Source organism: Hydra viridissima, unplaced genomic scaffold, assembly GCF_058129835.1.
Source record: "Hydra viridissima isolate aposymbiotic clone 2 unplaced genomic scaffold, HvirCarnegie_v1 scaffold_14, whole genome shotgun sequence".
NCBI lineage: Eukaryota > Metazoa > Cnidaria > Hydrozoa > Anthoathecata > Hydridae > Hydra > Hydra viridissima.
Genome location: NW_028324313.1, coordinates 6,387,712 through 6,400,982, shown reverse-complemented (window position 1 = coordinate 6,400,982; position 13,271 = coordinate 6,387,712). Strand labels below are relative to the sequence as shown.

At 30.8% G+C, this 13,271-nt stretch overlaps 1 protein-coding gene and 1 pseudogene across 8 annotated transcripts; both read left to right on the top strand.

Moving 5' to 3' along the window:
- Positions 1 to 3,202: 3,202 nt before the first annotated feature.
- On the top strand, positions 3,203 to 9,928 carry LOC145181879 (uncharacterized). 8 transcript variants are annotated; one of them, XM_090071200.1, is made up of 10 exons: positions 4,226 to 4,425; positions 4,544 to 4,749; positions 5,279 to 5,460; positions 6,508 to 6,642; positions 6,787 to 6,957; positions 7,060 to 7,227; positions 7,615 to 7,806; positions 7,987 to 8,004; positions 8,972 to 9,112; positions 9,327 to 9,928. In XM_090071200.1, exons 4-10 carry the CDS (start codon positions 6,543 to 6,545, stop codon positions 9,410 to 9,412), a joined length of 876 nt encoding a protein of 291 aa, XP_089927326.1. In that variant the 5' UTR covers positions 4,226 to 4,425; positions 4,544 to 4,749; positions 5,279 to 5,460; positions 6,508 to 6,542; the 3' UTR covers positions 9,413 to 9,928. The 8 variants fall into 8 exon arrangements, 6 of the variants coding, with proteins under 6 accessions (XP_089927325.1, XP_089927323.1, XP_089927322.1 ...); XM_090071198.1 differs by having other exon boundaries at positions 4,286 to 4,436; positions 8,969 to 9,112; XM_090071199.1 differs by having other exon boundaries at positions 3,203 to 4,749.
- A 920-nt stretch (positions 9,929 to 10,848) lies between these two features.
- LOC149879064 (uncharacterized) lies at positions 10,849 to 11,675 on the top strand (annotated as a pseudogene).
- The last annotated feature ends 1,596 nt before the right edge of the window (positions 11,676 to 13,271 follow it).

Genomic DNA, 13,271 nt, shown 5'->3' with positions numbered 1-13,271 from the left:
TACATCATTTATATCAAAGTGATATTTACCTTTTTTCGTAAAACGGGTTAAATAAACAAATTCAAATCCAATAAAACACAAGAAATTGCACTTTTACCAACTACGAGCTTTTTCTTTGGAGAGTCAAACATAAGTTTCAACAAGACTACTTTATATATATATATATATATATATATATATATATATATATATATATATATATATATATATATATATATATATATATATATATATATATATATATATATATATATATATATATATATATATAAGCACCAGCGTTTTTGTATTTTCGTGTTAACGAATAAGCTACAAACTTCTATATCATTCATATTAAATAACTGGAACTTAAAATCACATATACACTACCGTTTAAAAGTTTGGGGTTACATTGAAATGTCCTTATTTTTGAAGTAAAAGCACTGTACTTTTCAATGAAGATAACTTTAAACTAGCCCTAACTTTAAACAAATGCACTCTATACATTGCTAATGTGGTAAATGACTATTCTAGCTGCAAATGTCTGGTTTTTGGTGCAATATCTACAGAGGCGTACAGAGGCCCATTTCCAGCAACTATCACTCCAGTGTTCTAATGGTACAATGTGTTTGCTCATTGGCTCAGAAGGCTAATTGATGATTAGAAAACCCTTGTGCAACCATGTTCACATACCTGAAAACAGTCTAGCTCATTACAGAAGCTACAAAACTGACCTTCCTTTGAGCAGATTGAGTTTCTGGAGCATCACATTTGTGGGGTCAATTAAAAGCTCAAAATGGCCAGATAAAGAGAACTTTCATCTGAAACTCGACAGTCTATTCTTGTTCTTAGAAATGAAGACTATTCCATGCGAGAAATTGTTAAGAAATTGAAGATTTCCTACAACTGTGTGTGGCCAGCGCAATCACCAGATCTGAACCCCATTGAGCTGTTGTGGGAGCAGCTTGACCGTATGGTACGCCAGAAGTGCCCATCCAACCAATCCAACTTGAAGTGTGGGGTGCAATTTCTCCACCTTACCTCAACAAATTAACAGCTAGAATACCAAAGTTGTGCAATGCTGTAATTGCTGCAAATGGAGGATTCTTTGACGAAAGCAAAGTTTGATGTAAAAACAATGTTATTTCAAATACAAATCATTATTTCTAATCTTGTCAATGTCTTGATTCTATTTTCTATTCATTTCACAACGTATGATGGTGAATAAGTGTGACTTTTCATGGAAAACACAAAATTGTTCGGGTGACCCCAAACTTTTAAACGGCAGTGTATCTAGATATACAGAGTTAAAAGATTCCAAAAGAATTTCCGCTGCCTCGCAACCTTACATTGTTTTGTTTCAATTCTTTAAACTGACGTTTCGCAATAGACAGTGGCGGACTGAGAAATCTGGGGCCCCTGGGCTAATGACATATTATGGGCCCCTTGTGCAAAAGTTACCAATCTGACAGAAAAAATAGTACTATGTTGATGAGGCTTCACGCAGACAGGAGTCAGGGAGATCAACTAAATTGTGTAGGAGAACTTATCTCGAACACCTGAATACGCAATAAGACGCTTCTGCATTGCAGCCAAGATGCTGTCTATGATTTGTAGGAAAACGCTTATTCTAAAATCTTCCCTTGGTAACAAGCTTACTTTCCTTTGTTGCCTTCATGAAAAGTTTTTTCTTAAACTACTCATGTAGTCAGTAAGTAATTGCATCAAACTGACAGCTGTGTTAAGGTCCAAATCTGTGGCTTGTAGACGTATCCTTGAAGCGATCCATAATGGTCGACCAGAGTTCAGCCAAAATTTTAAAATCAAGCTGATTCAGCTTCTTAACTAAACCATCTGCTTAGCGTCTTGTGTCTGCTCTTTCACAGATATCGTCTCTAATATTCTCCAAAGCATTTTTTTATTTCATGGTAAACCAACTACAAAGCCTTTGCTGCCTCTGCTCTAGCTGACCATCTGGTTTCACTAAGACTCTTCAAAACGGGTGTTGAGTCCAGGTTATTCTTAAGCACAGACCAGCGATGCGTTGAAGCACTCATAAACGAGTAAAGTTTCAAAATAATGTCAAAGAAAGATGATGCTTGTGATTTACAGTTTGCTACTTCATTTCCTGCTAAGTCAATGAGTGTGCAAAGCACGGGATGTATTCAGCATATGAATTCCGTGCCTTTATTATTGCTTGCTTAATTCGGTGAACATAAGTGTCCATTAGTTGCTGACCCAAAAACTTGATTACTTCAAAGACACGTTCGAGCACTGATCTGAAGTATTGGCATTCCGCATTAGATTGTTTGACAATGTTTTCATCGATACGAGCTGCAGCCACTTAAAGGTTTCTGGTGCTCTGAACGGCAGCTATGTGGGCTAAAGACTTTTCATGCGCACAGATAACGGCTAAACCATTCTTCCAGTCATTGAACTCATCACCACAAAAAGCGTTTTTCTGCGTTGAAAGTAACTGCGTTGAAAGTAAAAAACTTTGGCCCATTATCGTCATTGCCTCACTTCTTGTTTCGTTGTCATCATCATTTTCTCCATTTCGAACATCTTGAGAATGAGATGTTGCCTCGGGCACAGCACTTTGAGCAGAAGGATCATCAAGAGGCATTTGTTCTGTAACTATTACTAAACGTTGCTTCCCAAACATCTCCGTGAGCTTAACAGTTTTTGAGATTACTTCTGTGTGTGCTTCTATTGCACGTTTTATTTCACGACGTCTTAGAACTATTGACTTATGATGATAAGACAGATTTTAGCGACTTCACAAAAGATCGGTATAATACTGTATACCAAACTTTATTTACTTAGGAACAAGATAATGTTTCCATGATTGTCGCATATTATCAAAGCCTGAATCTGACTGACAGATTATAGACGCACAGAATAGTCATGGGCCAAGGAACCCGTGCGCGGGCCCCATGGAATCACGGGCCCTTAGGTTGCAGCCTAGTTAGCCTAGTGGACTATCCACCACTGACAATAGATATAATTGACTGCTTATTGATTGAGTGAGTAGTAACGCTTGCGGTATATCTTCAAGAACAAAAGTTGCTTAAATATCTATAGAAGAAAAATCTCAAGACACAAGAACTGCGTTTAATTGGCAATAATGCTTGAGTACATTATTGTCTCCTTTTCAATATGACGTCATTACCAGACCTTTTATAAGTAAAACACTTAAAATAAATCATGTTGTTGTCACACTAAAATATTGAGTTCAGAACTCCACCTTTATTGTTCCTGCATTTTTATGTTTACACTTAAACTTAGACTAAAATATTGAGAGTAAACATGCTAACATATGGAAACCTTAATCTACGAATGAGATACATATTTACCATTATTTAAAATAGTATTTGATCATTGTTTTTGCTTTGTTTAAAAACACAACTGCACTTTATACATTCCTTAGTTGTCCTGGTCAACTAATTCAACCTTTTTTCACACAATTTTGATAGTTTGAATTTAATTATAAAAAATTTCCTCAAAGAGAATAGAGAAAAATGAAATTTTCAACTTTATCTTTTGTAGCTTTAAGTTTTTATTACATTTCAAAAATAAACGCAGCTGTGTTACCCAGTATCCTGTGGGATCCAAGAAATTATTTGTAAGAAGCTATAACACTAAAGATTCTTTTTATAAGTTTTGCTAATACTGTCCTATTATTATATTAGGTATTAATAAAACAATCTTTGTTTTTGATTTTTTTTTTCACTTATCAATTTTAGTTAGAGGATTGACAAGTGGAGGAATACAACCATTTTAAAATAACTTTTTAGATGATAATGCAGTAAAAATAAAAGTATATAAATAATCATGTTAATTGAGAATAATATGATTATTTATATATTTGAGTTCTTTCTACCAATAAAGTAAATCTTTATTTGATGTTAAGCAGTATTTATTGTATTCTTGAGTTAACATCTGTAATTTTTTGTTCAGTTTCTATTAAATTTTAATTGAAAATGTATAAGATAATTATTTTAAAAAACAGGAGAAATAGATTTTTCTCAAAAGGTTTTAAAATATTCAAATTCTAAAAACTTCAATGACTTGGTTTGTCAATAGCACTTTTCTGAAAATTAGTAAATCAGTAATACAAAAAATGTGTCATAAATAATATTTCTATAGTTTAGCTTATAATCGCAATAATATTTTATGTTTCAATTTTTCATTAGTAAAGAATGTTTACATAAACATGCTTTCCATTTCTTTTATCTTTTTCCTAAAGATTAAGCCTATCAATTATTAATACAAAAATCAATCCAATCAGTAGCAATTTTTCTAGGGAAGCTTTGATCCATTTCAGTACTAGACCATCAAAACTGTATACTTTCAGTTTGGCTTTCAGTCATGTGTGGATTGTGTGGAAGGCTTTTGTTAAATGCCATCAGTTGGAATACCATCTAAGACTGAATGAAGTCAAGGGTTAACCATTAGTACATGATTTATTTCTTATAAAGCCATATTGCTTCTCTGCTTGTAAATTATTTTTATAGAACTACTCCTCCTTAACTCTAATTATACTTTCTGTAATTTTACATAGAATCAAAATCAATGAGACTTGACAATAATTGTTTGGAACAGTCTTATCTCCCTTTTTGAACAGTGGTGTTATGTTTGCTGATCTGAATTGAACTGGAAGCTAATTCTTAACTAAAGACAACCTTTTAGTTAATGTTAGAGGAACAGCAAAAGCTTCAACACAATCTTTAGTGGAAATGGATGGACTTTATGAGAACCACATAATTTGTATTGATTAAGACTCTTTAGTTTTTCTAGTATTATTTTGCAGCTGATGTTATTTGAATGTAGTTCAACAAACTTTGAGTGATTCTTGTTAAATTAAGTTGTGAAAGGTGGAAGTTCTCTTTCAATTACAAAAATATCTTAGAAACATTTGTTGAGTAGATCTCACTGGGTTCTTGAGTTAAATCTTGACTTTTTGTTGACTGTTCAATGTTTATGTAGAAGCTTCATATTCAGTTTATGTTTCTCTCAAAAGTTTTTTTCATATGCAAAACAAGCTACTTTAGTGATAATCAGTAATCAGTAATAAATAAATTTAAAAAAGAGTTTTTTTGAAATTTAAATCCATTGAAATACAAATTGATAAAAGCTATCACTTTTTTAATAAAATATGTGCATGTCTAGGTATATTAGGGGAACTGTATAGATGTATGTATTACATATAGCTATACATAAATAAATACATATAATACTTGTTAACAACAGATCTAACTCATACAATTGCAAATTCATTTTCAAAATATTTCAATAGATTTTCGTGTGAAGGTTTGACTATTAAAGTACGTACAAGTGATCACCTTCATTTGATATGTCCTAAAAAGGAACTTAACACTCGTCAATTAGTTCAAACTCCCAATGAAGCAGATCTTTTTGAGAAAATCTTTCTTCTTAATGATGATCAGTATGAAAATTACAGAACCTGCAACTCTTCTGGTAAGTGGATCAGCTTTTTAATCTATGATTTTAAGTTTTTTATTCTCTTTAATTCTTTATTTTAACTAAAAAATTTTTAAAATTTTGAAATACTATTACTTGATACAATCAGTGCAAATATATTATTGGACTTTTTTTTATAAAAGTCCAACAACAGTCTAATTAAAAAATTGGATTCTGTTTCCATTTGGATTTCTAATTGGATTTCTGATTGGAATTCAGTTTCAAATTGGTTCATTCTACTATCATAAGCCACAATCCAATTTTAAAAATGACTAGCAAAACCTAGCATTCTATTAATTTTTTGTCAGTAATTTATGTTTTTTTAAATACTGTTATGATATTTGTGTTTTGTTATAAATAATATTGTTTTTTGTTATGAACTATTCTCCTCTCTTTGCTCAAATGTTTTGTTTCTTATATTTAATTATATTTTTACTAAAATTTCAAGTTTGTTGGCACTAATGGTAGGTAAAAATTAAAGTGGTTTTTAATGTCAAATTTTTTAACGATATCTTACAGATTTGGCATGTTTTTGTTTATTGATGGTAAGAACCTTTTTTTTTTTCCCTGTAAAAAATGATATGGATAAAAATATTTCCTCCCACCTAAAATTTGTTCATGATATGTGACAAGTATTATAAAACATGTGTTTGTATACTGGAGGAAGCAATCACTTGATGTCAATGAATAATATTCAAGTTAATTGTTTTCTGATATAGGAATAACAAAATATCATCTGCTAATATTACCAGTTACTACTATCCTTGATGGTAGTTGAAGAAGCTTATGCCTTATAACTGTAATAAGACTATAAACATCATATGGTTTGTGTCATATGTAATAAGACTATAAATATATGGTTTGTATGTAAATAGAAAATAATCTAAGTGAAAGTATTTTGCTTTAAAGTAACTCACTTTTAGTTGCTTTACTGCTTTCTGGTATTAAAAAAATCCATGAATCTGTGAAACTGCTTTTTGCCAGTAATAGCTGGTTTTTCCTGTTGTCTTGAAAAAAAGCCATTCATTATATATTTTCATTCAGTTTCAGGAATTTGTCCAGGCTGTGTTTGGGATTGTATGAAGAATGAATTTACTTCAACATTAATAGTGTTCGACTCAAATCCTCTTGGACTTCCTAAACCCAAATTTGAACCTGGAAAATCATACTACCTAATAAGTAGGTTTTTTTTTTTTTGCAATCTTTTCTTTTAAGTTGATAAAACTTTGGTGTTACCAATTTTCGTTTATTATTCACATTGTTGCTTATTATTCACATTGTTGCTTATTATTCAGTGTAATAAAAAAAAGATTTTTATTAAAGGCACGTCTGAGCGAACTAGGTCAAAAATGGAGCAAAGAATTAATGGTAGCTGCTTGGGTTTCCCTGACAAAGGTTTTTTTAGTTTAAAGCTAAAGATATATGTTTGTACTCAAAATGATATTAACAATGGGAATTGTGATACATGTCAAACGGTGTCTTGCTATGAAAAAGGTTTTTTTTCAATAGTTATTTCTCAATTTTAATTTGGTTGATGGTTTTTAAATGGTTTATTTTTTTGAACAAAAGTTATTGCCTTTGAAACTCCATTTTAAGGTTGTGGAAAGTGGTCAAATTGGACGATTTCAGGTCATATGTGGAATGAAACGCATTGTTTACAGAAAGAATCTCGATCCTGTCTCCCTGGTTATTTTCAATGTGAAGGTTTGCCATATCGCTATCAGAATAAAAATGACAAGGAAACATGCAAGTTATTACAAAATGGTTTGTTTACGAATAAATACATTGAAAATTAAAAATAGTCCTATTACATGATTTAAATGTAAACAGTTTATCTCAAAATTATTTTACTGGCTGTAATGCTGCTGATGTATTTTTGTTATTAATGATAAGATTCCTCATCTTTTTCCCTCACAAACAGAAGCTTAAAAAATTATGTATTTAGTTTAGTTAGTTTTCTTATTCAAAAGTAGTTAGACAAAATAATAAGCAAGAATGACTCTCGAACAACTGTGCATGCAACATTCTATTCTTCCAAATAAAAGTTTCTACAAATTACTAAATATACCAATTTAATTTGAATTATTTTTAGTTTTTTATTTCAAATACTTTTTTGTTTTATTCTGTATAATATGTTGTAGCTTGTTTTAGAGTGCAATTCATCTTCTGTTATTTCTTCAAAATCTCAAGAAACAAGCACCCTTTTAAGTTGTCCTACTTCTATATCCACGCTTACTGAAGTTATAGTATCATCAGTGATTACCACAGTAATTACAACAAAAATAATAGCTTCAACAGTGAAAGTTACGGTAATCGAACCCGGATGTACCAAATCAGTAATAGGTTTAATTTTTAATTTTATTTTACGTTAAATTTATAAGATTTCAAATCTTTAACCAACCTTTGCACCTATTGTTTTATTCTATTGAGGAATGAAATTGGAAATGAGTGTTATGTTAAAAATGGAATAGAATTTGTTCTTTTCTATTTCTTTACAATTAAATTTTTTTTTTCTTCTTTCAGCAATTCAACCAAACAAAGGTAAAATACTTTTTAAATAGCATTATTTTTTTGTTCTTGAATGTGGAGTTACAGGGTGCGTCAGAATTACTCGCACTAGAAGTTTTAATTTTTTTAACGAATATTTAAACATCCTGAAGACTCGTGTTTTACCTTGGGCCCAACCTCATTTTGAACGTTGTCATTGGATTTTTCAGCCGAATGATGCTTGGCTCACAAAGCTCGCTTTGTTTAAGATTAGTACGTTCTGAACTTACCGCACTTCATCGCTTTTATTGAATGGGTGCCTTGAAAGTCTGGTTCTCAATCCGATGGATTATTCGGTATGAAGTCAAATATTGCTTCGTTGGAAAAAACTTTGATCAAACCATGGGGTGATCTTGATGTCTCCTACTTGTGTACCATCTTGGACTCATTCACTGCGCGCCTTTGGTGCATATCATAAAGCAAATGGCGATATCTTTGAGGTCTAACTGCAGGCGCGGAACCAGGAATTTGTAGCTGTGTGGCTAAATTTTTTTTTCACGGTTGAAATTTCGATAAAAGATCGATATTTTAATATTTCCTCACAGCATTTATTGATTGAATAAAACGTCGGTAACGTATAATAAGAACCGTTGTGGCCATAGCAGGAATCTCTATAGTCAAAATCCGTAAATTACGGCAGACAAATTTAAATTTTTAGGAATATTTCTTCAGCGAAAAAACCCAAAACTAACGTGGCTGCCGTTAAATTTAAACTATGTGGCCATTCCCACAATGGCCACCCCTTAGATCCGCGTCTGAACTGTATTTATATTATTGCATAACCAATAAATATTTTTACTTTCAAAAAAACTGAGTTTTGAAATACTCGTAAAGTTTTCCAACCTTTTCATTAACACGGGTAATTTTGACGCACCTTGTAATTTTAAATGCTTGTCAACAATAATTAAAAAAATAAATAAATTCGATTAAAAATGCCTTTATAATTGTCTCGTTTCAGCAGAAAGGATTTACGTTGACATAGCGTATGACAAGAAGTTCTACATCACTGTTATAGCAACAATAGTTGGAGCTATTTTTGTCGGTATATTTGTTGCGCATGCGTGTGTTACATATTTTACTGCCAAAAGAACGAAGAAACAAAGTAAGCTATTATTGAAAATCGGTGATTTTTGTAAAACCAATAAAAAATATTTGCAGAAAAGAATCTCAGATTTAACTAGTCAAACTTAATAAAGTTAGTTAACAAGGCTTTCCCAAAATCTGTTAACAATTCTGGCAGCTCTTGTAAAAGTAGTTTAACTTCTAAGGATATATTTTTATTCACATTTAAATTGCATTTTATACTTTTTTATTAGGTGTTTATTATGTTAACGAAAAAGAAGATCTAATTCAAACTGAAGAAAATTTCGTCCGTCGAGTTAGCACAAGTTTAAAGACTTAATCTTATTTATTGAGACTTTTCAAAATCTGAGGTATTTTAGCAACAAAAATTGTCATAGCGACTATTTCGAAAGTTCCTCTGACTTGTGAATGATTTGTTTTCATCAAGTATAATTAAAATTGTTGATGTTAAACCCATACGTTTTAACTGTTGGACGTCTATAAACATGCTAACGATTTTTTTGGGATAGCTATCATGATAAAAAAATTTTTGAACTAGATTTAACACTTATGTTTATACTAGCAAACTTTATACCATGTTTTTGTACTCCGTTGCAAAAGCAATTCATATACACCACTACAGCTAATGACACGGGTGCTCGATGATCTTAGTATACAAGTAAAGAGATTCTTTTTTGTCATTATATTTGCTTTAGGATTCTATTTACATGTTAAAAGTTTATTAAAGTATATTTTATCTCATTACGTGGTAAAAGTTTGTGAATCTAAGATACTTATTCAAGATTTTTCTAATTCGACTTTTCCCATCATAAATTCAAATAAATTAAGCAGTAAATTGATGTCTTTTTTTTTACAGCTCTGATTGATAACACAAACCAAGGTATAAATTAGTGGGTACAAATAACGATTTAGCCCTACTTTGCGATAATATGCAAAAAAACAATCATTACGTCTGCGACAGTTAGAAAGCCTTTTTTTTTTTAATGTTTAATTGTCTTCAACAACAATATAATAAAAATTGTTTTAACAGTCAATAAAATTGAAAACTATTTTTAAAAGTCAATTTTGCACTTTCAACGGTGTAAAAATTGAATAAGTTTAACCCCCAATTTGTTTTAAAACTTTAGTGTGTGGTTTTATAAATTGGATGAAATGTAAGGGGGAAAACACCATTTGCTAACTAAAATTAACAATATTGTAATCTACTTAAGATCTAATTCAACACCCCTAGAGGTTTTCAATTAAAAAGTCCGGCGGTATTGTCTACCGCTGCACTTTTTTCTAGTAATTACATTTGTAAATCTTTTCGCTTTTAACTTCTAAACAAAGCATCTATTTTTAGATTAAAAAAAAAAATCTGTTTCCATATCCAGAAAATCTTAAGAAAATACAATAATCCGGTCAAAATAGACAAAAAAAAATAGTGGTAGATTTGCAATAATTCGCATAGAGCTGAAAATTTGTACATACCTTGAGCACATTATTACAAATAAAGTATTAAAAGTCCCCATCGATCCCATATCTGCAAAAAAAGTTATTCAAGATTTAAGTATTAAAAAAAGTTGTTTTTTTTTTTAAAAAAAAAGGAAATGTTATATCATAAAAATAGATCAAACAAAAGCGAACGGCATTTAAACGCATTTTTTGAATAAACTATTTCGTCGGCTTTTCTTTGAACTTGTATAAGAACAATGAAAAATGCTTTTTTCAAATGATTTTTTCAACTGATTTTTCTCGTCTGACTTCCCGAAATTCTTGGAACAAAGTTACGAACGATGAAATACTTTTAGCGTTGAACGTTCCATTGCAGTTAAGAGTATCGAGCAGTATTTTTTATTACGATTGGAACCGTTTAATACTTTTATTAAAATGTCGCAACTATGTTTTATATGTAGTAAACTTTTAATAGCAAGTGAAACTGTTGTTGTTGTACGTGGAATGTAGACTTTGATTCATACAAGTGTTAAAAGAAGTGACGGGTTTTATGAATACCTGAAAGATCTGAAGTCTGTAACGATTCATGTGGTGTGCCGTAAAAAGTATACTCGGAAGAGTATTATTGTTGCAATAAAAAGACAGCAAGATATAGATCAAGTCAGCACATCTGAAAATTGTCCACCTCGTACCAGAGCGCGCGTAAGTGAATCACTTTTTTGTTTAAAAAAATGTTGCTTATTTTGCGGCGATGAAGCAAACGAGAAGGCCGAGAAGAAGAAAGCGAAGAAAGTTCGGCGCAAAATTCATAAAGTTGCGACTCTTGAATTTAAAGAATCAATTCTGAAGGTAGCATGGAGTCGTTCTGACGAGGAAGCAAAAAAGGTTACTGCACGCATTGAATATGAATTTGATTTAGTTGCTGCTGAGGCTAAATATCATAATACCTGTTATAATTCTTTCTTGAGGCCAACCGATGGGTGTAAAATCGGTCGTCCTCAAGATGAATCTACAAATGTTGCGATGGAAGAAATATTTAAATACATTGAAAATAGCGATGACTGCCAGTTTTAATTAGAAGAACTAAAAAATATTTGCAAAAATCCACATTTAGATAACAGAACAATTAAGACACGATTAAAGTTGAAGTTCGGTAATAAAATTGAAGACTCCACGGGAAGAAACGGCAGGGTCACATTTTTTTATTTTGAGATAAATCATTATTAAACTTTTAAACCTTTATAAGTTTCGAAGTTTTAGGAAAATTTAGAAAAACTTTAAATATGCATCAAATCGTTTATTTGATTTGAATTCAAATACAAAATATGCTATTATGGTTAGTAAAGCTAGCAAGTGTAAAAAGTCGAAACTTTCAAAATGTGACCCTGCCGTTTCTTCCCGTGGAGTCTTCAATTATTATCACTTAAAAACCGGGAAAATTAACGTTTATCTGTTTTTTTGACAATCATAGCGATATTCTTAACCAAGCTTGGTATGAGAAGTAAAGCCAAAATAAAGAAGAAGAACGATTTCGAATTTTAAAAACTGCGGCAGCAATCATTCGAGAGGACATTCAATCATTGGTATTTGATAATACCAATTATTCCTCGCCTAGTCAAATGTTTGAAAATATCAACAGCGATATTCCAGAGTAATTGACTTATTTTTTAGAGCAAGTTATTTTGAAAAATAAACGATCAAAAATTAGAACATTTAAAATTAGTTTGTACAAGTATCAGCCACAGCATTATGTCTGTTGTTAGGCCTACGAATATATAATACATAATATGCTTTTAATAATAAATAATACATGCGAATATTATGTATATATTATTTATATGTATATTAATTTCGTAATATTTATATTATATTAATTTCGTAATTTCACAAGAATCGCAATATCTTTTCTAGCAATGTATTTTATATAAAATCGCATTATACTTAATATATTTTCGCTATATATTTTCTCACAATATATTCTTGCAATATCTTCTCGCAATATATTTTCGCAAGCATTGCAATATCTCAGGAATAACGATTCTTATAAAAATGTATAAAGGCAATTTTATCAAATACTTTCATGATGTAATACTTTTGTTTGATCTTTATTATGATAAAACTTATCATTAATTGGAAAAAAAGAAAAAACTATTTTTTTTAACCTTTAACCTTTAATAACTTTTTTTGCAGATATGGGATCGGTGGGGACTTTTAATATTTTATTTGTAATAATATCCTAAAGGTATGTACCAATTTTCAGCTTTATGCGAATTATTGTAAATTGAAATGTTTATTTTGACCGGATTACAAGTCCAAGAACAGAAGATAATTGTATAGCTGTTTCTTTTAAACTCTGTGCAGGAAGAGAATGCCGCAATCAGCATAAAATTCGCAAGCAATAAAGGAGAAATGATAATTTTCTTATTATTTTATATATTTGTATTTTTTTAATCTATTAATTAGTCCACGTGAATTACTCGGGATTGCATGTGATAAAATAATCCGCAACACGTTGTGATCATATGACATCTGACAACATCAAGTGTCAGAACGGTCCGCTAAAAACATTTCTCGCCCCCCCCCCCCCTTTTCCACTTCCGGGTAAAGAAAGTCTACATAAACTAAGAATATATATATAGACTTCTGTATGATATGAAACATGTAATATTCTACTACCAAACCCTGCTGCTAAGTTTATTATAAAATATTTGAATTTGTATGTAATTTTTTCTTTTTTAGCAGTT